Source organism: Equus przewalskii, chromosome 17 (genome assembly GCF_037783145.1).
Source record: "Equus przewalskii isolate Varuska chromosome 17, EquPr2, whole genome shotgun sequence".
Classification (NCBI taxonomy): Eukaryota; Metazoa; Chordata; class Mammalia; order Perissodactyla; family Equidae; genus Equus; species Equus przewalskii.
Window position 1 is genome coordinate 50,581,899 of NC_091847.1, and position 26,838 is coordinate 50,608,736.

The following is a 26,838-nucleotide window of genomic DNA, read 5'->3' on the forward strand; positions in this document are numbered from 1 at the left end:
ACCAAGCAATATCACTGTGAAATTTCAAAACACTGACGAGAAGAAAAAAATCTTAAAACGCCCCAGAGTGGAAAAAAAAAGTTTCAAAACAGAATCAAGAATGAGAATGGCACTGGACTTCTCAGTGGCAATACTGGAAGCTAGAAAACAAAAGAGAAATGCTTTCAAAATTAGGAGGAAAATAAATTTCTACTGGAATTCTATACTCAGCCAAACTAAGTGTAATGACAGAGCAGAGGTTTTCAGACATGAAGGTCTCACAAAAAGTTATTTTATTTTCCTCAGGAAGCCCCTGCAGGAAGTATTCCACCAAAAAGAGGAAGTAAACCATAACAAAGGAAGAGATGAAATCCAGCAAACAGGAGAGTCAACAGAAGAGAAAGACAAATGGATGCCCCAGGATGAAGCTGAAGGGAGACCAGACTGACAGCTATGCAACCAGTACGAAGTCCAGCCTCCGACCATGAAGTAGGTCAGAAAGTTACAGGAAAATGGTGCAGGGGCTATGGAAAACAGTCTGGTGGTTCCTCAAAAAGTTAAACATAAAATTACCTTATGAACTAGCAATTCCACTCCTAGAGATACATTCAAATGATCTGAAAACAGGTATGCAAACAAATACTTGTACACCAATGTTCACAGCAGCACTATTTACAACAGCCAAAATCTGAGAACAACTCAAGTGACCATCAACTAACGAATATCTGGCTAGACAAAATATGGTATATCAATACAATGGAATATTACTCAGTCATAAAAATGAATAAAGTACTAATACGTGCTACAATGTGGATAATCCTTGAAAACCTTATGCTAAGTGAAAAAAAGCCAGACACAAAAAGTCATATTGTATAATTCCATTTATATGCAATCTCCAGAAAAGGTAAATCTATAAAGACAGAAAGTAGATTGGTGGTTGCCAGGGGCTGGGGAAAGGCAGAAATGAAGAGTGACTGTTTAATGGGTACAGGGTTTTCTTTCGGGGTGATGAAAAGGTTTTGGAATTAGACAGAGATGGAGGTTACACAATACTGTGAATATACTAAATGCCACTAAATTGTGCACTTTTACATGGTTAATTTTAAGTTAAGTGAATTTTACCTCTGTTTTTTAAAAAAAGAAAGAAAGCTCATCGAGAGCTCCAAGAAGATGAAATTGATAGAATACCTAATGTGTTTTAAACATTAAAATGAGATTTTAATAACTGAGGCAAAGTTTGAGAATGAATTAGCACTAACGCACAGAAAACTAAACAAATAAGAAAAACTAGAAACTCTAAGAAAAGTAATCATTTTAGTCACGCATAGTGTTTACAAAATTATAGTAATTCAAATATAATTATTGATCTCAAGAATCGTAAAATAATTCTATGGGAGGTGGGGACAGAAGATGTCCAAGTCTGTGCTGGAGAGGGAGAGGTGAAAGAACCAGCCCCTAATCTTCCAGAATTAGAATTCAATCAAAAATACCTAAAAATGAAAAATTAAAAAGTAGAAGTGTCAGCACAAGTTTATTATTTAAAGCTCTGGAAGTAAACACTGAAGGAAACCATTATAAGAGTTTAAAGAAGTTGCCTCCGGGAGAGGGAAATGAAAAATGGAGGTAAGATGCCACAGAGCATTGCTATTTTTGGTAATAAACTTAATAAAACTAAAATGGAAGGAGGTAGAGGAGGAATGGCATATATTTACACCAGTTATGAAAACCAGCCAGCCCTGGTGGTCTAGTGCTTAAGATTCAGTACTCTTACCACCGAGGCCTGGGTCCATTTCCCAGTCAGGGAACCACACCACCCATTTGTCAGTTGTCATATTGTGGCAGCTGCATGTTGTTGTGATGCTGAAAGCCATGCCACCGGTATTTCAAATATCAGCAGCATCGCTCATGGTGGACAAGGTTCAGAAGAGCCTCCAGACTGAGACAGAACAGGAAGAAGGATCTGGTCACCTACTTTCGAAAAATTGGTCATGAGAACCCTATGAATAGCAGCAGAGCATTGTCTGATCTAGCACCAGAAGGGGAGAGGATGGCGCAAATAGACTGGGCAGAGTTCAGCTCTGCTATACCAGGAGTCACAGGGTCACTAGGAGTTGGAATTGACTCTGACAGTAGTAACAACAACAAAAACGAAAACTAAGCTCACCTGGAGAAACTGTGTGAACTCTGTGTAGTTAAGATGCTTCTTCCGATTATGCCCAAAATGTAGTCGGATAAATTCACAGTCCCAGTTAAAAGGGATATGATGATGAATAATAGTCTGTCCAAAAATTTCTTTGACATTTTCTTAAAAGGGAAAACAAAAAAATAAATTATATGTGGAATAAGTAGTTTAGTCCACTGCAATGTTCCTACAGAAAGAAATTAAGAGAAATTTTAAAAGTCAATATTATCTGCTTCTGTTAAGATTAGCTGCAAATTTTTTTGTGCCCAGAAACCCATGCACAGGAACACAATTGATACAAAATATAATTTTACACTTAAGATTGTGTACCATTACATATAAGGCCATGAGATTCTTAATTTCTTTGATTTAATTTTAATTAGGAAGTGATTTATATCTTGCACTATAAATGGCTGCTACTTTGCATTCCAATATAAAATCAATAGTGTTTTCCGGGTTCCTCAAGGAGTCGAATTAAGTCCTTTATCAGAAGCATGAATACCTAGATTACAGTATAATGCAATATTTGTCATACTAAGTATGGTTTGATTGAGGCTTGATTATTACATTCACACTAGCCTGAATATGTCTATTGAAGATAGGTAATAAGAAATACTACCAAAAGCATATCATTAGCTCAGCAGCAAGCACCTTATTAAAAGCTTCTGATATTGTCAAAAGTATGGTCTTGACAGAAAGCTTCAAAATCCCCATAAAAACCATGATTATCAGTCTCAACTATTAAAATAGTTTAAGGTAAGTGAAATTAGTGATTCACTTTTAAATAAAGAAGGACTAACCACTGTGCACTAACTTTTAGGTAGGAACCAGTCACACTGTTAATATACAACCAAAACCCTCTGACAGCATGTCTTCATGCATAACAATGTCATTCACCTTCTTCCACAGTTCTACGCTTACTATAAAAGTCAATTCACAAATGACTGGTACTTTAACAAGCATAGACTGGATAGACTAATTAGAAGCTCATGCCAAAAAAAAAAAAAATCATTAACGAAGTTAAGAAAGCAGGAAGCCTGTTTTACAGATGTCTTAAGAACAAAATTATTTTCAAATTTGAGCCAATTATATTAGTGAAAGGGTTTTACCATTGATAGCTATCAATTATAGGAGAGAATTAGTAAACACAAGTTTAATGTTTTATAATCTTCAACTATGCTATTTTATCTAATTTCTGCTAATTCTTTGAATAAGATACAGATCTCGTATTGTAAATGGTTTAATGGATTCCCTTTAGTTTTATATACCTTTCTTCCTTGATAAAAGCATTGCTATGGGGGAGGGTGTGTGTGTGTGTGTGTGTGTATAAGAATCCTAAACTGGAAATTCTACAAGTCTTGACTCAATACAACAGCTCTGAATAGGTCACAGTAATCAGTAAGTTGGAAGAAGGCATTGGATGTCACTGGGGAGATGGGATTCTCATCTTTTCTTTCAAATGGAATGTAGCATTTATTTCTTGCCTAAGTAGCAATAGTATTTCAGAGTTTTCAAATCATGTCAAATTATTTTCACCTCCCACAAACATAAAGTAAATATATGGGTTGTTTCTAAAAGCAAAGAATTAACTCAATATCAATTCATGGGATCCTGGCTTTTAACCAACACAAAAGACTACCCTTAAATCTATATGAAACGTCAACAAGTTGTAAAATATGCTAAAGTTTACAAGATAATTAAGATAATAAAGCTGACAAAAAATATTTAAAGCTAAAATATTATGGCAGATCAGCAAAGATTTTTTAGAATCCTCCTAATTAATTAGCTGCTTCTATTCTCAAATTACTTAATTTGATTTCTTATTTTTAAGCTCTAACAAATAAAGGGTTAAACTAAGAGAACATGGGGAAATTAAGGGAAAACAGAATAGGATAACTTATATTACTATATATATTTAAGTAATATTAATTATTAAAAGGAATGAGTTGTTTTATGACAACCTTCATTTTAAAGGTCACAATCTCTCCAAACTCAAATATTTGATAAGAAATTTACATATTGCTACCTAGATAAGTTTTATATAATGGTGGAATAAAACTGAATTCCCTCTATATGATCAGAAAACATCAAAACCTCCAGTGTAAAGCTATATCAAAGTCAAAGATTCAAAAGCTTTCAAACTATGAAAGTTTAACTATGAAAATTTTTTTCTATTATCATAAAAAAATTTATAAACCAAAATTATAATGTATAATTTACATTCAGAAAAATAGCTCTATAATAAAAACTTTACCTAAAATCCTATTTTGTAAACTTCCTAGCAACCTCTAAATAAGATCCTAGAATATCTTTGAAACAATTAAAATGATGACCTAAATTACTCATAGTAATCTCCCCAAATATTGAAGTATCATTTACCATTAGTATTGTTTGAATGTTTCCTACTTCTCCCAAAGTGGTCACTTGACAGCTTTGTGTATTTTATTATGACCATTATTATGTACTGCGGTTTACTGACTACCCCAGACACTTAATCATTTTAGCCATGTCACAGGCTACAACTATAGTTACTAGGACTATCAAAACTTCAAACCTACTTTGGTACCTCTTGATGTATCCCACTTCCCTTCTGTCGTTATTTCCACTACCAACTGCCTAAGGATAATTCAGGAAGCTTACAGAAACAATTAGTGCAACTACGGTTTTGAAGTCCAATTCATAATTACCACTTCACTTTTACCAGGATGTGCTTATCAAAGAAAAAGTTAGTTACACAAAAGCTCCAGAACTGGAGAGCTTACACTTGTGTGAGGCAATCGCTCAAACAGCTGACATTCTTATCCGGTTTTATCAGGTTCTGCATGACATGAAAGGGAACACCAATAATCTTAAGTATATCCAATACATTTAATTGGAACTGCATAGCAAGTTTCTCCCCCCAGAGAGAATCCCGTCTTTCCAGTGGCAAACAAGGGTCTTTAGCTCTAAATAGCACTCCAAAGAGTGCTATTTCAGTGGCCAGAGTTCTGGCCGATGAAAGGGATACGACAGTCACATCTTACTGGCAGCAAGATCATGATCTAGTGTTTTATACTAGGTTGGCATTGCTAAGGCAAATAGGAATCCATTTGTTTTCTGACATATAGAAAACAACAGACCACTTTTTTACTTCCTGCAGAGCATGGGCTTATGAAAGAGATGGTTTATAATTCCTTTGAAGAGGGAATTGGGGCCAGATACAAAAGTAGCCTGTCATTATGTTCTCTTTGCTCAAAGGAGAGGAGCACAATGATTTGTCAAGAGGGCAGGTAATGGTGACAACTGTGATTAAGTAAAAATGTTCACAGACGTATAACATTAGTCAGTTTAGCTGTATCAGTCACTTATGATGATTGGACTAGATGAAATACACATTGAGGCATACATATTATGTAAATATGTCTTAGAGGTTTTAATTTCCCCAGCAGCCCACACTATGTCTCCCATCTCATCCACCCTCATCCCTCCCCTGGTCCTTATGGGAGCTTCCTACAGGTCTTGTTCACCTTTCTGCAGTACAAAATTACCTCTGACCGGGGCTGGCACTCTTCTCCAAGACTGCCACCATGCCTGCTCCATGAATGAGCCTGGAAGGAGCTGCTGTACCAACGGTGTGGCCAGAGAACTCCTCCTGTAGGTATACAAGCCATCAGCCCTGTGACACAGCCCACCTACCATCAGCCCAATGACATCCTGATTCCAAGGATTCCAGCCCAGCAGGAGCCACTGCTTCCAACTTACAGGCTTGAGATCAAACATTTTTATTGTCAGGGAAAAAAGTCCTCAATAGCTGAGTTTCACCTGCACAGTTCTTAAAGTGAAGTCAGAGAGGCTTTTAGAAGGACTCCCATCATGAACAATGAATATCCTTGTGTATAACCGAACAAAAACAATGGCGAGACTTGTGGAAGTAAAGAGTTTTTCACTGAAGGAAAACTTGGGGGGAAAGAAGAGGAACAACTAAGAGACCAAAAAAGAAAACAAAGGAAAACAAACAACAACAACAAAAAGATCAACAACAGGAACTTTCAAAGGAAGTCCCAACCAACATAGCATGTAGACTCAGGCCCAGACTTCCAGGTGGGTCGTTAGTTACCTGGGGGACCACCTCTGTTTTTCAGAGGAAAAGTATTTCTATCAACCCTTTACCTACCTCCAGAAGGGACTACTGTACAATCAGTCAACAGAGTGGTCCTGCTGCCAAGGATATGTAAAGGTCCGTTTCTCAGGTAAGGTAAGTTTACATTTAAAGAGCATCTATTACCATAGAAGCTGGATGCTTCAACAGTCTATCGCCAAATGGCATAAAAACTAATAACACCATGTCCTTCTTTTACCTCAAACTCTAAGCTGATCTAGTAGCCTTGACTATTAAAATAACTTTCTCTGCAATATCTGAAAGGAGCCTCAAAAATTCTTCCTGACTTAATTTGATTGCCCAGGTGAAGCTCTAATTCTTACCAGAGTAAACTAGGTATTTATTACCATTAGAATTTCATATTTTTCCATGTCTATAGCTTTGTTTCCACTGAGAGAGGTACAACATTTTTCATATCTACACTCCATTTCCTGCACCTTTTAATAATAGCAATGGTTATGCCTAAACCACTCCAATCTTTTCTTCCCTTTAGGGAAAAATAGTCTATTTTAGAGGCACAAATGGAACACATTTTTATTTGCTGTACATATTGATCGTCAAACACAGTACAAAGTCAAAAGGAGTCTCTTCTTTTTGAGGGTTCTATAGCCAGGGGGTGAAGATGCGCCATTGGAAAAGCTCACTTTGGAGAGTTCCCATTCCTAGGCAAATACTTTGGAACACAATGCTGATGCGATTTTAATAGAAAACTTAGAATATATATAATATGTTTTATATTCACTTATTAGTTACTGGATAAGAGTCTGGATTTTGTTTTTTATTTTTTAGAATGATCACATCTTTGTTAAAGCAATAGGCTTTTATTTTTTTAATTTGGGACAAATGCATGGCAGCTATTGACAACACAATGTAGTATAACTGGTTATTTAGCTTACCTCAACCTAATTCTACCCAGCAGAATATCTAGTATAATAGTGGATAAAAGTGAGACTAAGGCAAGTTTATACTGTATCTAGCACACACCAGTCATGCAAGGTCCTCTACAAGGCTCATGCCACCAGGCAGTAACAGATATACAAGCCATTAAGTAATTATCCACAGCATGCATTAGAAGTTTTATTAAAGGAACATCAAAGAGGAAACAATTAACTAATGGTTTTATTCACTCTTTTAAAAACTCCAGAACCCTCTCCTGAGCTTGAACATTCTGAAATGCATTACCAAGGTCTCAATGGTAAGTTTTCTCCTCCAGAGTAAAGGTATCTCTAACAATAAGAAAAGCTTGTCTGGCACTCAAGTAAATGTTGTTCAATATCACTATTTATATAAATGCTTGTAAAGATGCACATAATTTAAGTATATAATTTGATGTGTATTAAAAGCATATCTAAAAAAACAAAAGCATAGATGAGAACAGTATATACAAGTACACAGATAACATCATCATCATAGTCCACGAGAGATACCAATGGCATAATAGTCTTTCACCACACCATTACACCTTGCATCCAATATTCTCTCCCACCTTTCTCCCCTGATGTACACAAGAGAAAATTATACTTTAAATAAGCTCCAAACTAGAAAACATAAGGCCATTTGGTGAAAAGGATTTAGTTAGAATGGATATAAAATTTCCTTTTACCTAAACATATGTCTATAAATACATAAACACAATTCATTTTATTAAGTGGGTACAAACATGAAAACTGACCTTTATCATAGATCCAAAATCCTATAAAAATAAACTCCAAGTTAATTATTTCCTTATGCTGAAATTCTGTAGTCTTGAATACGGCCTGAAATGAGTGAGCCTTAGAAATCTTGTTAAATGACATTTGTAACAATTTCAATACTTTTCCTCTTTTCTTAAGAATATAAAATTAAACTTTCCTTCATTATGATTCTTCTTAGTTAAGAAAATTTATCTAAAAATGGATCCTCAAAACTAGGGAGGCAGGGCAGGAAAGGGAAATGGTCAAGGTCCCCAGGAAATAGGTGAGCACCATCAAATTAACCATCCAGCCTGCCAGGGACAATGCTGAAAGTGGGTTCGCCTTATTCTATTCTGTAAGAACTGTCCTATCTTTAGATTATGGAGCAGAAGAATGAAAGCTGGATTCTGGAGGGTTTATATGTTCTTCAGTTTATAGCAGGCGATAAAAAACTAAAACTGACTTGTTTTGCTTTTAATCCTAATTATATTTTCTTGAAATTCTAACTCACAAATCATAGTCTGAGGGAAAAACAAAAGATCTATAAAATGCTAAGTTTGGGATTTAACTATAAGCTTTCAATGCATGAAATAATAAGGTGTGCATAAACCACTCAGCTACTTCTTACCCTCACTTTAATATACTAATCAACAATGACATGAGTCTCTATTGTTAGTCTGTTGGATGAATTGACTTGAGGGACTTGTTTTTAAAAGTAGAAATTGGGAAAAGCAATCAAATGGAGGCGACACAAAGAACCACAGTCCCAGGGTAGGAGGGACAAAATAAATTACAATTTGGTTTTGGGAAATCTAATTCTTAAACATTGGACACATGATAGAAGCACAGGTATACTGTCACTAATGCAGATATTTGTATCAAGTTATTTCCCAAGCATTTCTGCACCACATTCGGAAGTGAGACATGTGAACATGTGTGATACCTATTGAAAATTAAAAATGCAGCATTATTAGGGTACAGAGTTAATGCTGAATGATGAGATGATAAAGGTTTTATGTTGTAAACTATAGAATTTAGGAGTTTCTGAGAAAAGTCAACATTCTTTAAGAGGCAGAATGGCCAGAGCTTGCTCCAAAGTAGGGAGAATGACAAGATATATGCACAAACCTATGGAGCTCTGCATAGGTATTTACTTGGGAAAATCTTCTCATACAGAAGACAATTGAGTCAATGGGGAGAAGGAAGGAAACGGTCAATGCCAAGCTAGAAAATGCGCCCACTAAGATCACAGGAAAGGCACCACTGGTCCTTCCAAATCCCTGTACTTCCTTATCATTCATATCACGGCAGTAGTACTTCTTCTTTTGGGTTTAACTAAAGGATATTTGTTTTATAACAAACCCTACAGTGAGTAAATATTTAGTGCTGTGGCTCAGGGAAAGCCTGATTTTCAAGAGTTTCTCTACCACATATTGATGCCAATTCATACCATAAAAGGGGCTCAAGTTCAGATGTATAAGACAAAGAGTCCTGGAGATCTGTTTCACAACAACGTGAATATACTCAACACTACTGAATTGTACACTTAAATATGGTTAAGATGGTAAGGTTTATGTTATGTGTTGTTTTACAACAATAAAAAAAATCCCACTACAAAAAAAAAAAAGGGAGGAGGGCTCAAGGTCCTTGAAAACACTACATTGTTTTTATTGAAAAGACTGTTGCATGAAAAATGATCTGATACTTTTACTAAACACAAACTAATTTCTGCAAATAAGCATCTTTAAAAACTAATACATGGCTACAGATAGAAATCCTAGTTCATATGCTTGCACGACATCACAATGTGCTGGATCACGTACCTACCAAAGGACTTAAATCAATATCTACATCCAACTCAGATGATAATTTTAATATTCTAGCCTTGTTTCCTAAAACCAGAAATCAAAAATAGGTGTTCAGAGAATACTAACTATTCTTGCCTTAACTTCTTCCTTCAGTTCCAGCCTTGGTGGTCAAATGACATAGTAGCAATCTTCCAAAGATGCTACAGAGAAGCTCTGAACTCTCTACCCAAAAATCTCTTAAAGAACATGATGATTATTCCATGTTGTCCATGGTGTGTTTCATAAAGAATTTTGCCCAGGCTGGCCCAGAACAAGAAAACTTTACACCACTTATTTTAGGAATGTGAAAGGGTCAGTGACTCAGTGAGCTGAAGCAACAGCATTCCTAGATTCCTTAATTTTTTGCAATACTCTAACGCTTTGAAGAAAATAAAACCATTTGAATTTTATCTGTGTAAATCCTTTTAGGAAATTAATACTTCACTTATTGACCAGCTCTTAAATAAGCAGCAATCTATATGTAGTTACTAGATTTACCAATTAAAGACTGGACCAGCCTCACTAACTTCACTTATCACGTACAATCTTTTTTTTTCCTTACCAAATGTCACCTCTCCATTTCCACTCTTGTCAAACAATTGGAAAGCCACTATGAACATGGAATCCGGAGCACATAAAACAGATTCAAATGCCAAAAACTCTTGATAGGAGATCAACCTGAAATAAAATATAAAATGTTATTGGCTGGTAAAGAAAGGGAAAACATCAGGCATTTAACCTGCCTTTACTGTATGAACTGGAGCTAAGGGGAACCAAATAATTGATGAAGGGAGGTTTCTGTTTATAGAGGTAGTCCAGATTACAAAGAAAGAGAGAAGGAATGATAGAATATAAACCTTTTGTAAACCTCTAACAAATTAATGGACCTGGGCAATAATCAATAGCCCCTAATATCATAAAGAGACAACTAGACCAAAAATAATTAAACTTGAATCTCATCACGTCTCCAGATCAGAGTTTCTCAACCTTGGCACTCAACAGTGCCATTTTAAGCTAGAACTGTGGGGGCTGTGGGGGCTTCCGGTGCATTGTATCATGTTCAGCAGAATGGCCTCCACCACTAGATGCCAATAGCACCCACCCTGTTCAGAACCACTATTCTCTAGACGTAATCAACAATTTACAGAAAATACAAAGGAATATGGTAAACATCACCACAGAAACACAATCAGCAAAAATGCAGACTATAGGAAACTGCAGGGCAAACATTCTGAAGCTGGAAAAAAGTAAAAAATAAAAAAACAACTTTTAATGAAGATATGGAGGAGAAGCTCATTAAAAACTCAAGAGATGTAGCAGTTAAATACAAGGTACAGATCTTATTTGGATCCTGAACCAAGCAAAGTAAAAAAAAAAATTTTTAATTTATAACAACATCAGGAAGCGGAAATACTGGTACAATACAAATACTTGATGAATTAAGAAATCACTGTTAAAAGTTCTTGAAGAGGTTTGTTTTCAGTAATTTTTCTTATCTTTTAGAGGTACACACTGAGATATTTACAGATGAAATATGTCATCTGGAATTTGCTTCAAAATAATCCAAGGGATGCATCAACTAATGAACAGATAAAGAAGATGTGGTAAATATACACAATGGAATACTACTTAGCCATAAAAAAGACAAAATTATCCTATTTGCAACATGTGGATGGATCTTGAGAGCACTATGTTAAGCAAAATAAGCTAGACAGAGAAAGACAAACACTGCATGATTTCACTCATATGTGGAAGATAAACACATGGACAAAGAGAACACATTTGTGGTTACCAGAGGGGAGGCGGGTGGGGGGTGGACATAAAGGGTAAAGGGACACATATATATGGTGATTGACAAATAATGTACAACTGAAATTTCACAACGTTATAAACTATTATGACCTCAATAAAATAATAATTAAAAGAATAACCCAGGGGATGAAGGAATGGGTGGAGTTATAAATGAAACAAATTTAATAATTATCTTAATAATTATTAAAAGTGGGTAATGAGTATATTGAATTTACTACATTATTCTCTGTTTTATATATGTGTGAAATGTCAGTAATAAAATTTTCTAAAGGAAAATTCAAAACAAAAACAGGGGAAACTAAAGCTTATTGAGTCCTATTATATTTAGGATTGTGAAATTAGCCAGTGGCCAAAATTACAGTGAAATTGCCTTCAATGATCTTATGGAGCTGTCATATGCCAGTTTAGAGTCATCTTCCATAGCAAGCCTGCTGCAAAGATTCCATACTACATTGCTGCTATTGGTGACTAGTATCCAAGTAACAACATTATAAAAATCTGTTTATATATATTACTTATATATTAGTATACGTAATATATTTATATATTAGTTGTAGTGCCACCTTTCATTCTCAAATGGCCTGGTTTGGACAATACATATACAGTCATCTTATCTAAAGGAATAGACCTAATCCTTAATGTAGCTTCTAGATCCACGGGATCTGACCTCTGCATACCTCCCCTTTGCTCTCTGCACTCCAGCCCACTCATTCTCAGATCCTAGAATAACCCACGCTCCTTCTACTCTGGGACACCACTCAGCAATTCATTTTCCTTGGAATGATCCCACCATGCACAAACTTTTGCCCATTTAATTTGCACCCAATCTTTACAGAGCTCAGCTCAAACATTACTTCCTCAAGAGAACCATCTCAGAGACCCCAGATGACTTCACATCCCCTTTACACCCTTACAGCAGCACACTGTATTCTTTTAGTGCCCCTTGCAAAATCCTTAATAAAATAATTATGTAATTCATTGTTTAAAGTCTAATTTCCTACCAGAAGGTATGCCTGTCACAGAGCACAGGCTTAATTCAGGGTAGGAACTCATAAATGTTCTTGAATAAACTCAATTTAGAATATGTGACTTTTTAGAGAGACATGTTTCCCAACACGGTATTAGGAAAATGACTACATTTTACATTTCATTTTATGCCCCTACTCATGTAAGACATATTTTGAATTCAAAGTTACATTTTCTATTACTTAAAACATTTTGAAATATGTTTAAATTACACAAATTACATAATATCCAAAGCAATGATGTATACTACACCTTTGCTCTTTATTGAGGGAAAGGCTTGTGGCAGTATTATTCAGGGCACTGAAGACTATGCCCTCAGCGTGCCCATGCTGAAGAATCCTTAGTGAAATTAGGAGCTTCAGTGCCTAAGGAATCCTGAGGGGAACAATCCAATAATCAAAACTGTTTATCACGCCACATGTCACAATATATCCTATACACTGGTGTACTACTAAAAAAATACAGTAAAACTCAAAAGTGTGGTTATCATTACACAAACTTTAGGGTAGTAAAAACAAATGAAGTTATAACATATCAGGTATCATCATGACCATTCCTACATTCCTAAAATGCAATGGGAAATGTGTAGTGTTAAGCTCTGAACAAAATTAAAGATCAATGGTATGGTGTGATATGGTCTGAAAGTACGAGAATGTGTAACCCAGAGTAGGGATCCAGGGGAGGAGTTAGAGACAAACTTCACTTTTTACATCATGTATTTCTAAAATGAGTGAAATTTCCTAATGAAGAATTAGCATTATTTCTTTTGATTATGAGAGTAATTTTAAAAATAAAAAGTAGCAGGGCCCGCTCTGTGGCCAAGTGGTTAAGCTCGCGCGCTCTGCTGCGGCGGCCCAGGGTTCGGATCCTGGGCGTGGACATGGCACCGCTCGTCAGGCCACGTTTGAGGCGGTGTCTCACATCCCACAACTAGAAGGACCTGCAACTAAGATATACAACTATGTACAGGGGCGGGGGGGTGCGGGGGAGGGTTGGGAAATAAAGCAGAAAAAAAATTTTTTTAAATAAATAAATAAATAAAAAATAAAAAGTAGCTAGGCTGATTATGGGGAGGGGGGAACCCATAACAAGTCTCAGCAATTAGACATCAAAAATACAATTACTCTGAAAAACAGAATATGTAGCTTTAAAACACATTTCATGCTTAGTTGTAAAATTTTCTGTGTTTATGAGAAAAGGTAAAGGATTTTTTTCTTAACCAGCAAAGGTCACAAACGGTTGCTGGCAGACTGAATTTGGTCCACATACATGCTTTTTTTGGCATGTAAAGTACTATTTTTTAAGTTTCATTAGTTGCCAACATCAGGCAATCATAAGATTTCACATAAATATCCAGTTTTTTGGTTTCTCTTGATAAATTGTGAGTTTGGACAACAGGTTTCTGGTCCCAAGTAGCAGCAGCTCCCAGGAGCCAAGCAGAGTTGCCTCCTTCAGAAAGACTAGAGCTCACCAGTTGTCTACAGCCTGCCCCTGAGGATTTGAGACTCTTGTTGCATAGGTTTCCAACTAAGGAGCCTTTCATTTAAAATATAAATTTGATGGACTTTTTAAAATATCGACATTTTTGTCTATCAGTTTATTTAAAAAGGCAAATGATACAGTAACACAACTTTAGAGCCAGAAGGACCCTTAGAAAGTCCAAAGAAGTGATCTGCTTAAAGACATTCAGCAACTCAGTGAGCCTACTCCAAGACTCTCAACTCCTGCTTTCGATTCAGTGTACACCTCCTGCCCTCCACCCCAAACTTGAAGTTAGCTGAAAAATAGAAAGGGTATCTGGTATCTATCTAAAGAGGCCATTATTGTAAGAAGGTTTGGGGAGCATACTCAGCCAAGTCTCAACACTCAGAGTTACCTTTGTTCTATAGAGTGATTTATTTGAAGAACGTAAAGTCAATTAAGAAACACAAAAGCCTCAGCAGCTTAAAAGTATATCACTTCATCTTATTCAGCCTTAAAAGGAATGAAATTCTGATACGGGCTGCAACATGGATGAATCTTTAAAACGTTATGCTGTGTGAAATAAGGCAGACACAAAAGGATAAATATTGTATTATTCCACTTATATGAAGTACCTAGAATAGTCAACTTCACAGAGACAGAAAGCAGAATAGTGGTTACTAAGAACTGAGTGTTGAGGGAGACTGGGAGTCACTGTTTAACAGGACAGAGTTTCAGTAAGGAAAGACAAAAAAGGACCGGAGATGGATAGTGGTGATGGTAGCACGACAATGTGAATGTACTTAACGCCACTGAATTGAACACTTAAAAATGGTTAAAATAGCAAATTTTAAGTTACATATATTTTAATACAATAAAAAAAATAAGTCGGGGCCAGCCTGGTGGCGTAGTGGTTAAATTTGCACATTCTGCTCCGGCAGCCTGGGGTTCATGGGTTTGGGTCCCAGGTGCAGACCTACACACTGCTCAACAAGCCATGCCGTGGCAATGTCCCACATACAAAATAGAGAAAGACTGGCACAGATGTTAGCTCAGGGTCAATCTTCCTCAAGCAGAAAGAGGAACACTGTCAACAGATGTCAGGCTCAGGGCCAATCTTCCTTACCAAAAAGAAAAAACATATTATATATATTAAAAATATATGTATAATACATGTACATATTATAATTACATATAATACATACACATATTATTTATATATATATATACATCATCTGAGGTTACCCAGGTGTGCGCCATATGTCAAAACTCAGGAAATGTATCTTTGACTTATATTTTTCACTGTGTGTAAATTTTACATCCAAAGAAAAAAACTCAAATATTGAAATCCAGTTAACAATATGCAAGCTAAAGTATTTAAGGAAAAATGTATCAATTTCAAATCTGAAATTTACTTTGAAACGTAAAAAAATAAGATGCATTGATGGAAAGATAGAGGGATAGAGATAAAAAAAGGAAATATAGAAAGATGTTAATGGTAGAATCCACGTGGTAGGTAAATGGATGTTCATGTAAAATTCTTTCAACTTTCATGAATGTCTGAAAATTTTTACAATAAAACATTGGGAGGAAGTGGGGTGGGGGCGAATAGGCTACTTTCTCTCTCTGATACGCTCCTTATCTGTTTTTTAGCCCACTGACATTTTATACCACTTTATAACATAGCAATACTTTTCAGAAAGTGAGAAATAGTCTGCTTATCTGCTAACATTAAGCAAACATGTTCCAGAATAGTTTTCTAAAGCTTTTTTTTTATCTTGTCATGGATTGCCCTATTGCTAGAAGGACCAGATCAAGGCTTCAGCAGAACAAATGCTAACTTCAAGCCACTAACTGTGGGGTGAGTAAACGAGTGCCAAGGTCATACTTTAACAAATAGTTTGTCTTCTTTTAATGGGGATGAGGGGACCATTGCTTTTTACCACAGCTGCTGTTTGACTTTTTACAACGAACATGTATTCATTTTATAACTTTGAAATAAAGCATTTTATGGATTTGATGTGTTTTTTAAATTTTCTACAAAGTTTCTTTTTTTTTTTTTTTTTTTGAGGAATATTAGCCCTGAGCTAACTACTGCCAGTCCTCCTCTTTTTGCTAAGGAAGGCTGGCCCTGAGCTAACATCCACGGCCATCTTCCTCTACTTTATACACGGCATGCCTACCACAGCATGGCATGCCAAGCGGTGCCATGTCTGCCCCCGGGATCCGAACCGGCGAACCCCGGGCCGCCAAGAAGCAGAACGTGCGAACTGAACTGCTGCGGCACTGGGCCAGCCCCTACAAAGTTTCTTTTTAATTAACTGAATAGAAATGAATAAAATTTCAGAATATTCGTATGTTAATTTTGAGATTTTAAAACAACCAAGATTTCTGCATAGAAGGTTTTTCTATATGCAAGTATAATATTAAAGGAAAACACTTGTGAAAAAGTGAAAGAGAGGAAAACTATAGTTTTCCACATTATAGGAAAATAGATCCTCCAGATGAAATTCTGACTAGAGCTAAATATAGAAACTTTGGTTCTAGAAGTTACAGTTTCAAACAAGCAACTGTCTAAATATTTTAGATTAAATCACACAATAATCATCCCTGAGATCTGCATCTAATGCGTAAAATCATTTTGCTTTTCACTATACAACCAGAACTTCAAAGTTTAAGCCACAATCTCACAAATAATACTTGGCTAATGGCTTTTACTTTTAGACAACCCATCATGCTATTTATACTATACAATGCTGCTTCTACATGGCTCTCCACAGCAAGCACCTGTATCAAAACACCCCTGCTTGTTTTACTATCTACTGGAGGAAAGGGAGCGGGGAAGAGGAGAAAGGGGGCAGTTTAGATGATAGAAAACATGGGGCAGGGGATGGTGGCAGAAGGAGTGTCAGAGCACAAAAGGGCATGGTATTGACCACTCCTAAACTTGCTTTTATTGCTTTAAAGTAACTTAACTAAGTCACTTAAACGTGTCTTTATTAGTTCTATTAATTCAAATTTGGTTTTGGGTAATTATAAACAATATTATGTGGTGCTATTTAAACTTATATACCTATAGGACTCAACACCAAAAGACTACAATAGAACCAAGGAATATCTCTTGGGGCTGGGAAAAAAAAAGTACCAACTGAACTATTCTAACCTTTCATCACTGCCCTGGGTAAAGGAGTGCGAAAAAGACAGAGGGACAAAAGAGAATATCTTTTTTTTTTAATGATTACAAGAAGAAAAGTGGACTAAAAATTAAGAGACTTAATTGGGAAGTCAATCAACCTCTCTGGGGCTCATTTTCCTTAAATGTTAAATGATGGAGGATTGACTATTGGAATAAGTTAAATATTATCAAAGTCTTTGATTTTCTTGAGTTAAAAGCATTAAAACCAAAACAAGACAAGGACAACATAAAAAAGGAAAACTACAGGCCAATATCACCGATGAACACAGACACAAAAATCCTCAACAAAATATTAGCAAATTGAATACAACAATTGATTAAAAAGATCATACACCATGATCAAGTGGGCTTTATTGCAGGGACACAGGGATGGTTAAACCAATCAATGTGATACACCACATTAACAAAACGAAGAATTAAAATCACATGATCATCTCAATAGATATAGAGAAAGCATCTGACAAGATTCAACATCCATTTATGATAAAAAAACACTCTCATTAAAATGGGTATAGGAGTTGGTGTCGAGATGGTGGCATAGGTGCACTCTGAACTCACCTCCTCCTATGGACACAACAAATTGACAGCTACTCTTGGAAAAAATACCCCTAAGAAAGAACTGAAAACTAGCTAAAAAGAACCCCTGCAACAAGGGACAGTCCTTACTGAGATGGAAGAGGCAGACATTCCTTTCTGGAGAGAAAAAAAAGTCACCTCATAAGCCACAGTATTTCATGGTTAGCTGGGAACCTACCCTGGAGGAGTTGGGGACCTGAGGAGGGAAACATTACCGCTATAGGTATCTTTTGGACCCAGCACAACGAGACAAGTGTCATAATATCTAACTTTGCTGGCTACTAACAACAACGGGGAACACCCCCAGAAAAGCTATTGAACATAAGGGGAAAAAGCTGGTTCTTAAAGGGCCCACACATAAATTCACCTGTTTCAGAAAGCAACCTAAAATCACCAAAAGAAAGGTGAACAGTCCTTTGGTGAAAAGAGACTCACCTGATAGGTTCTGGGTGCACTTTGATGAGAGGTGAGACCTCTCCAGGGACTGAGACACTGTTAGCAGCCAATAATGTGACCTAGAACAGACATGCTGAAACAGACGCTGGCAGACGCCATTGGAGTTTTTCCCCTGGCCTATTAGCCCAGGGTCTGCCCCACCCACTAGAACACTGATTTAATCCAGCTCAGCCAAGACAGGTAGCCTTCCCTAGGGACCAGCCCCACCCAACAGCAAGCCCTCAGGCAACTTGTGGGCCTGCATAGGCTGGGTGCCTGGATCCTTAGCATGATGAGTGGGTCCACCTCTGCAGGGCAGGGCATGCACAATGAGCAGGTGGAGTGTGTGGAGCATTGGTGGAATGTGTGGGGTCTCTACAGTGCAGCTACTGGGTCCACTTCAGGGGGTTGGGGTGTGAGCAAGCAGCAGGACTGTGTTGATGGTGTGTGTGGCCCTGTGGGCAGTGGGGCTTGTCAGCTGCAGCAGACTTGTGCTTCTTAAACAGCCACATAGGAGATAAGCCCCACCTTCCAAAGCCTGAAACAATTAGGTGCTCCCATACCTGGGGCCAGCCCCACTCAGCTGCAATCCTGAGAGAGCTGACAAGAGCCTTGCAGGCTAGAGGCCTACAACAACTGTAAGCCCCTGCATATAGCAATCAGTTATACTGGGGGCCTACTCACTTAACAGAAAAACTGCAACAGGAATGTGCTATTAGACCTTGTAGCCAACTGTGCTGGGACTCTCCACGCCCAATGAAGTGACAGAAGGGTCCATAGCAGCCACATGCAGCTGAGCATTACAACCAGCCAGCCACAGGGGACAGCTTAGACTCCCTGGGCACCTGTAGCAAGAGCAACCCTGCCACAATAGGACACACGTAGCCCACACAGGGGTCACTCCTGGAACATTTAGAACTGGTGATGAGAAAGAAGCACACTGCTGAGCCTCATAAGTCATCTCTTACACAAGGCCACCTCTCCAAGATCAGGAGACGTAGTTGACTCACCTAATACATAGATATAAGCACAGAGAAAGAGGCAAAATGAGGAGGCAAAGGAATATGTTCTAAGTAAGGGAAGAGGACAAAACCCCAGAAAAAGAACTAAATAAAACAGAAATAAACCATCCACCTGACAAAGAGTTCAAACAAAAAGTCATTAGGATGCTCACTGATCTTGGGAGAAGAATGGATGAACTCAGTGAGAATGTCAACAAAGAGTTGGAAAATATATAAAAGAAGCAATCAGAAATGAAGAATACACTAAGGAAATGAAAAATTCACTAGAGGGACTCAATGGCAGACTAGATGATACAGAAGAACAGATCAGTGAGCTAGACGAAAGACTAAAAGAGATCACTGAAGCTGAACTGATAAAAGAAAAAAGAATGAAAAAGAACAAGAACAGTCTCAGGGACCTCTGGGACAACATCAAGTGCATTAACATTCATATTATAGGTGTCCCAAAAGGAGAAAAGAGAGACAAAGGGGCAGAGAATCTATTTGAAGAAATAATAGCCGAAAACTTTCCTAACCTAAGGAAGGAAACAGACATCCAGGTACAGGAAGCAAAGAGAGCACCAAACAAATAACCCAGAGGCCCACACCAAAACGCATAATTAAAATGTGAAGAATTAAAGACAAAGAGAGAATCCTAAAAGCCAGAAGAGAAAGGCAAAAAGTTGCATACAAAGCAAACCCCATAAGGCTATCAGCTGACTTCTCAGCAGAAACCTTACAGGCTAGAAGGAAGTGGCACAATATATTTAAAGTGCTGAAAGGAAAAAACCTACAGCCAAGGATACTCTACCCAGCAAGGTTATCATTCAGAACAGACGGAGAGAGAAAGAGTTTCCTAGACAAGCAAAAACTAAAGGAGTTTATCACCAAGAAACCAGTTTTAAAAGAAAGGCTACAGGGACTTATTTAAGTAAGAAAGAGAAGACCACAAACAGGAATAAGAAAATTATCAAAAAAACAAAAAAGCAATAAAGTCACTAGTAAAGGCAAAAATACAGTAAAGGGGGGCTGGCCCCGTGGCCGAGTGGTTAAGTTCGCGTGCTCCGCTGCAGGCGGCCCAGTGTTTCGTTGGTTCGAATCCTGGGCACGGACATGGCACTGCTCATCAAACCACGCTGAGGCAGCGTCCCACATGCCACAACTAGAAGGACCCACAACGAAGAATATACAACTATGTACCGGGGGTCTTTGGGGAGAAAAAGGAAAAAAATAAAATCTTTAAAAAAAAAATACAGTAAAGGTAGCAGACCAACCACCTATGAAGATAATATGAAGATCAAAGTATGAAAATTGTCTATTTCCATGATAAGAGGGTAACAGAGACAGACACACAAAAAGAGGTTAGACATGATATCAAAAACATAAGGGGGTCAGCCCCATGGCCGAGTGGTTAGGTTCACAGGCTCTGCTTCGGTGGCCCGGGGTTTTCACTGGTTCAGATCCTGGATACGGACATGGCACTGCTCATCAGGTCATGCTGAGGTGGCGTCCCATATAGCACAACCAGAGGCACTCACAACTAGAACATACAACTATGTACCGGGGGGCTTTGGGGAGAAGAAGAAAAAAAGAAAAAGATTGGCAACAGATGTTACCACAGGTGCCAATCTTCAAACAAACAAACAAATAAAATGTGGGAGGAGGGGAGTAAAAGAGTAGAGCTTTTAGAAAGAGGTCAAACTAAAGAGACCATCAATATAGATTGCTATATACACAGGTTATTAGATATGAACCTCATGGTAATCACAAACCAGAAACCAATAATAAATACATAAAAAACTAAGAAAGGAACCCAAACATAATACTAAAGAAAGCCATCAAACCACAGGGAAGAGAGCAAGAGAAGGAACAGAGAAGAACTACTAAAACACCCAGAAAAAAAAGTAACAAAATGGCAATAAGTGTCTACTTATCAATGGCTACTTTAAATGTCAATGGACTAAGTGCTCCAATCAAAAGGTGCAGGGCGGCTGATTGGATAAAAAAAACAAGACCCATGTATATGCTGCATACAAGAGAGACATTTCAGACCTAAAGACACTCACGAACTGAAAGTGAAGGGATGGAAAAAAGATACTCCATGCAAATAGCAATGAAAAGAAAGCGGGGGTAGCAATGCTCAGACAAAATAGACTTTAAAACAAAAACTGTAACCAGAGACAAAGAAGGGCACTCCATAATGATAAAGGGAACAATCTAACAAGAGGATATAACACTTGTAAATATCTATGCACCCACCTTAAGAGCACCTAAATACATAAAGCAATTATTAACAGACATAAAAGGAGAAATAGACAATAACACAATAATAGTAGGGGACTTTAACACTCCACCTATACCAATGGATAGATCATCCAAACAGAAGATCAATATGGAAACACTGGCCTTAAATGAAACATGAGACCAGATGGATTTAGTAGATACATACAGAACATTCCATCCAAAAACTGCAGAATATGCATGCTTTTCAAATGCACATGGAACATTCTCCAGGATAGATCACATATTAGGCTACAAAATAAGTCTCGATAAATGTAAGATTGAAATAATACCAAGCATATTTTCTGACCACAAAGGTATGAAACTAGAAATCAACTACAGGAAGAAAATCAGAGGGGCTGGCCCATGGTCAAGTGGTTAAGTTCACGTGCTCCACTTTGGTGGCCCAGGGTTTCGCTGGTTCCGATCCTGGGCACAGACCTAGCTCCGCTCATCAAGCCATGGGGAGGCAGCATCCCACATAGCAGAGCCAGAAGGACCTACAACTAGAATATACAACTATGTACCAGGGGGCTTTGGGGAGAAGAAGAAAAAAGAAGAAAAAGATTGGCAACAGATGTTAGATCAGGCACCAATCTCAAAAAAAAAAAAAGAAAAAGAAAATCAGAAAAGTTGCAAATATGAGGATATTAAACAAATGCCACTGAACAACAATTGGCTCAATGGATGAATCAAAAAATACCTGGAGACAAATTAAAATGAAAATACAACATGCCAAAATTTATGGAATACAGCAAAAGCAGTTCTAAGAGGGAAGTTTATAGCAATACAGGCTTACCTCAACAAACAGGAAAAATCTCAAATAAACAATCTAACAGTGCACCTAAAAGAACTGGAAAAAGAAGAACAAACAAAGCCCAAAATCAGTAGAAGGAAGGAAATAATAAAAATCAGAGCAGAAATAAATGAAATAGAGACTCAAAAAACAACAGAAAAAAATCAATGAAACTAAGAGTTGCTCCTTTGAAATTGACAAACCTTTAGCTAGACTCACCAAGAAAAAACAGAGAAGGCACAAATAAGTCAAATCAGAAATAAAAGAAGGGAAATTACAACAGACACTTCAGAAATAGAAACGATTATAAGAGAAAACTACGAAAAGCTATATGCCAACAAATTGGAGAATCTAGAAGAAATGGATAAATCCTTAGACTCATACAACCTTCCAGAACTGAATCCAGAAGAAATAGAGAATTTGAATAGACCAATCACCAGTAAGGAGATCGAAACAGTAATCAACACCTCCCAAAAAATAAAAGTCCAGGACCAGACAGCTTCCATGGTGAATTCTACCAAACATTCAAAGAAAACTTAATACCTATACTTCTCAAACTCTTCTAAAAAATTGAAGAGGAGTGGAAGCTTCCTAACTCATTCTATGAAGCCAACGGTACAATGATACCAAAACTAGACAAGGACAACACAAAAAAAGAAAATTAGAGGCCAGTATCACTGACGAACATCGATGCAAAAACCCTCAACAAAATACTAGCAATCGAATACAACAATACATTAAAAAGATCATACACCATGATCAAGTGGGGTTTATTCCAGGGATGCAGGGATGGTTCAACATCCGCAAATCAATCAACATGATACACCATATCAACAAAATGAAGAATAAAAATCACATGATCATCTTACTAGATGCAGAGAAAACATTTGACAAGATACAGCATCCATTTATGATAAAAAAAAAAACTGAATAAAATGGGTGTAGAAGGAAAGTACCTCAGCATAATAAAGGCCATATATGACAAACCCACAGCTGACGTCATTCTCAATGGAGAAAAACTGATGGCTATCCTTCTAAGAACAGGAAGCTGAAAAGGATGCCATTTTCACCACTCTTACTTAACATAGTATTAGAAGTCCTAGCCAAAGCAATTAGGCAAGAAAAAGAAATAAAAGGGATCCAAATTGGAAAGGAAGAAGAGAAACTGTCACTATTTGCAATGACATGATTTTATCTACAGAAAACCCTAAGGAATCCACCAAAAAACTTTTACAAATAATAAATGAACATGGTAAAGTTGCAGGATACAAAATCAACATACAAAAATCAGTCACATTTCTATACACTAACAATGAACTAGAAGAAAGAGAAATCAAGAATACAATCCCACTTACAATCAGAGCAAAAGAATAAAATATCTAGGAATGAATTTAACCAAGGAGATGAAATACCTGTACAGTGAGAACTATAAGACACTGTTGAAAGAAATCAAGGAAGACATAAACAAATGAAAAGCTATCCCATGCTCATGGATTGGAAGAATTAACATAGTCAAAATGTCCATATTACCTAAAAGCAAACTATAGATTCAACACAATCCCAATCAGAATCGCAACATTTTTCACAGAAATAGAACACAGAATCCTAAAACTTACATGGAACAAATAGCCAAAGCAATCTTGAGATAATAGAACAAAGTTGGAGGTATCACATGCCCTGATTTCAAAATATACTACAAAGCTATAGTAATCAAAACAGTATGGTTCTGGCAGAAAAACAGGCACACAGATCAATGGAACAGAACTGACAGCCCAGAAATAAACCTACACATTTACAGACAGCTAATTTTTGACAAAAGAGCCAAGAACATACAATGAAGAAAGGAAAGTCTCTTCAATAAATGGTGTTGGGAAAACTGGACAGCTACATGCAAAAGAACGAAAGGAGACCATTATCTTACACTATACAAAAAACTAACTCAAAATGGATTAAAAACTTGAATGTGAGAACTGAAACTATAAAACTCCTAAAAGAAAACAGGCAGTACACTCTCTGACATAAGTCTAAGCAGTTTCTTTTTGAATATCATGTCTCCCCAGGCAAAGGAAACAAAAGAACAAACAAACAAATGGGACTACATCAAACTAAAAAGCTTCTGCACAGCAAAGGAAACCACCAACAAAATGAAAAGACAATCTACCAATTGGGAGAAAGCATTTGCAAATCATGAATCTGATAAGGGGTTAACATCCAAAATATATAAAGAACTCATACCACTCAACACAAAAGCAAACAAGTAGATCAAAAAATGGGCAGAGGATATGAACAGACATTTTTTCAAACAAGATATACAGATGGCCAACAGGCACAGGAAAAGATGTTCAATGCCACTAATTATTAGGGAAATGCAAATCAAAACTACAACAAGATATTATTTCACACCTGTCAGAATGGCTATTATCAAAAGATAATAAATATCAAGTGTTGGAGAGGATGTGGAGAAAAAGGAACCCTCGTACACTGCTGATGGGAATGTAAACTGGTGCAGCCGCTATGGAAAACAGCATGTAGATTCCTCAAAAAACTAAAAATAGAACTACCATATGATCCAACTATTCCACTTCTGGGTATTTATCCAAAGAACACAAAAATCACCAGTTCAAAAAGATACATGCACCCCTATGTTCATTTAAGCATTATTGACAATAGACAAGATTTGGAAGCAACTCAAGTACTCATCAATGGATGAATGGATAAAGAAGATGTATATACACATGGATAAAGAAGATATATATATACACACATACACACACACACACAAAGGAATACTACTAAGCCATAAAAACAAGACAAAACCATGCCATTTGTGACAACATGGATGGATCCTGAGGGTATTATGCTAAGCAAAATAAGTCAGACGGAGAAAGACAATTACTGTATGACTTCACTCATATGTGAAAGATAAACAAACAAACACATAGAGAACAGATTGGTGGTGACCAGAGGGAAAATGGGCAGGGGGAGGTTGAAAGGGGTAAAGGGCACATGCGTATGGTGACAGATACCAACTACACTTGTGGTGGTGAACACGATACAATCTACAGAAGTCGAAATATAATGATGTACACCTGAAATTTATATAACATTATAAACGAATGTCACCTCAATAAAAAAAATTTTTTTTAAGTATTAAAGAAACTTTGACACTGATACTTAACCCTTTTTGAAGTCATAGGCCCTTTTGAAAACCTGGGATTTCTCCCTAGAAAAATTCAGATACAAATCCATTCATTTTGCGTTATATTTCAGTAAATTCAGGAACCTCTGAAGACCATCTATGAACAGATTAGGAATTGCAGTGTTGGGGCCAGCCCACTGGCACAGCGATTAAGTGTGCACATTCCTCTTTGGTGGCCCAGGGTTCGCCAGTTTGGATCCTGGGTACGGACATGGCACCACTTGGCAAGCCATGCTGTGGTAGGCATCCCACATAGAAAGTAGAGGAAGATGGGCACAGATGTTAGCTCAGGGCCAGTGTTCCTCAGCAAAAAGAGGAGGATTGGCAGCAGATGTTAGCTCAGGGCTAATCTTCCTCAAAAAAAAAAAAAAAAAGGAATTCTGGTGTTTCTAGAAAATTCCACCTTTCTCTGCTTTTAAAAATAATCTATATCGCATAAACTCATTTATAATTTTTATGACCTAACTCTATGAATCAGATTTCCTACCCAATCCTAATCTGACTAATTCCAAAGAGAGTGAAAAAAAAGGGAAGTTTAAGAAGTTTTTAAAATTTGAAATAGAAGATTTACCTTTTAAAAAACTCATTTTTGATTTATTCTCCTCTGGCAACTTAAACCCTTGATTCCACTTGACCACTCTTTAGCAAGACAACTGAGTCTGGGAGAACCACATAAAGCTTCAAAAAAGACACACTACTGAGATGGACCTGAGCAGATGGTCACAAAAGGAAGCATCTGAAAAGATATGGATACCCTGAAAGCAGGTCTCAGATCAAATTAATAACAACAAACACTCTGATAGTTTTTCTTTTTTTTTTAATGAATATCAAATTTATTGTTTGGAAATTAAATGACATCAAACTTCTGTCAGTCTGGATTTAATTATTTTATTTTATTTTTTTTAATTATGTGTTTACCTTTTTAATTGAGGTAACACTGGTTTATAACATTATATAAATTTCAGGTGTACATCATTATATTTCAATTTCTGTGTAGATTTTCTCATGTTCATCATCCAAAGGCTAATTACCATAGATCACCATACACATCTGCCTCATCACCCCTTTCACCCTCCTCCCTCCCCACTGCCCCTCTGATAGTTTCTAAAAGAGCTAAATATATATGTTACCTTTAATAATTTAGAAGAAATTCTGATTAAATATAGCTAGTTTTCATATGCCTTACTGTCTAATCACAGCTGATTTCACTTAGAGACTAGACACAAAATGTATACAA

At 36.9% G+C, this 26,838-nt stretch overlaps 1 protein-coding gene across 16 annotated transcripts in view; it reads right to left on the bottom strand.

Moving 5' to 3' along the window:
- Positions 1–26,838, bottom strand: part of SLC25A12 (solute carrier family 25 member 12) — a 191,082-nt gene that overhangs the window by 48,527 nt on the left and 115,717 nt on the right. For 6 of the 16 annotated variants that reach the window (XM_070580148.1, XM_070580144.1, XM_070580145.1 and 3 more), the window contains 3 exons: positions 10,382–10,497; positions 5,689–5,792; positions 2,144–2,283 (listed from right to left, as the gene is read on the bottom strand). In XM_070580148.1, the coding sequence (XP_070436249.1) occupies positions 2,144–2,283; positions 5,689–5,740 (192 nt within the window). In that variant the 5' untranslated portion in view covers positions 5,741–5,792; positions 10,382–10,497. Of the gene's footprint in view, positions 1–2,143; positions 2,284–5,688; positions 6,018–10,381; positions 10,498–22,405; positions 22,460–26,838 lie in introns of those variants that run through there. The other 10 variants (XM_070580136.1, XM_070580135.1, XM_070580140.1 and 7 more) reach the window with 4 other exon arrangements.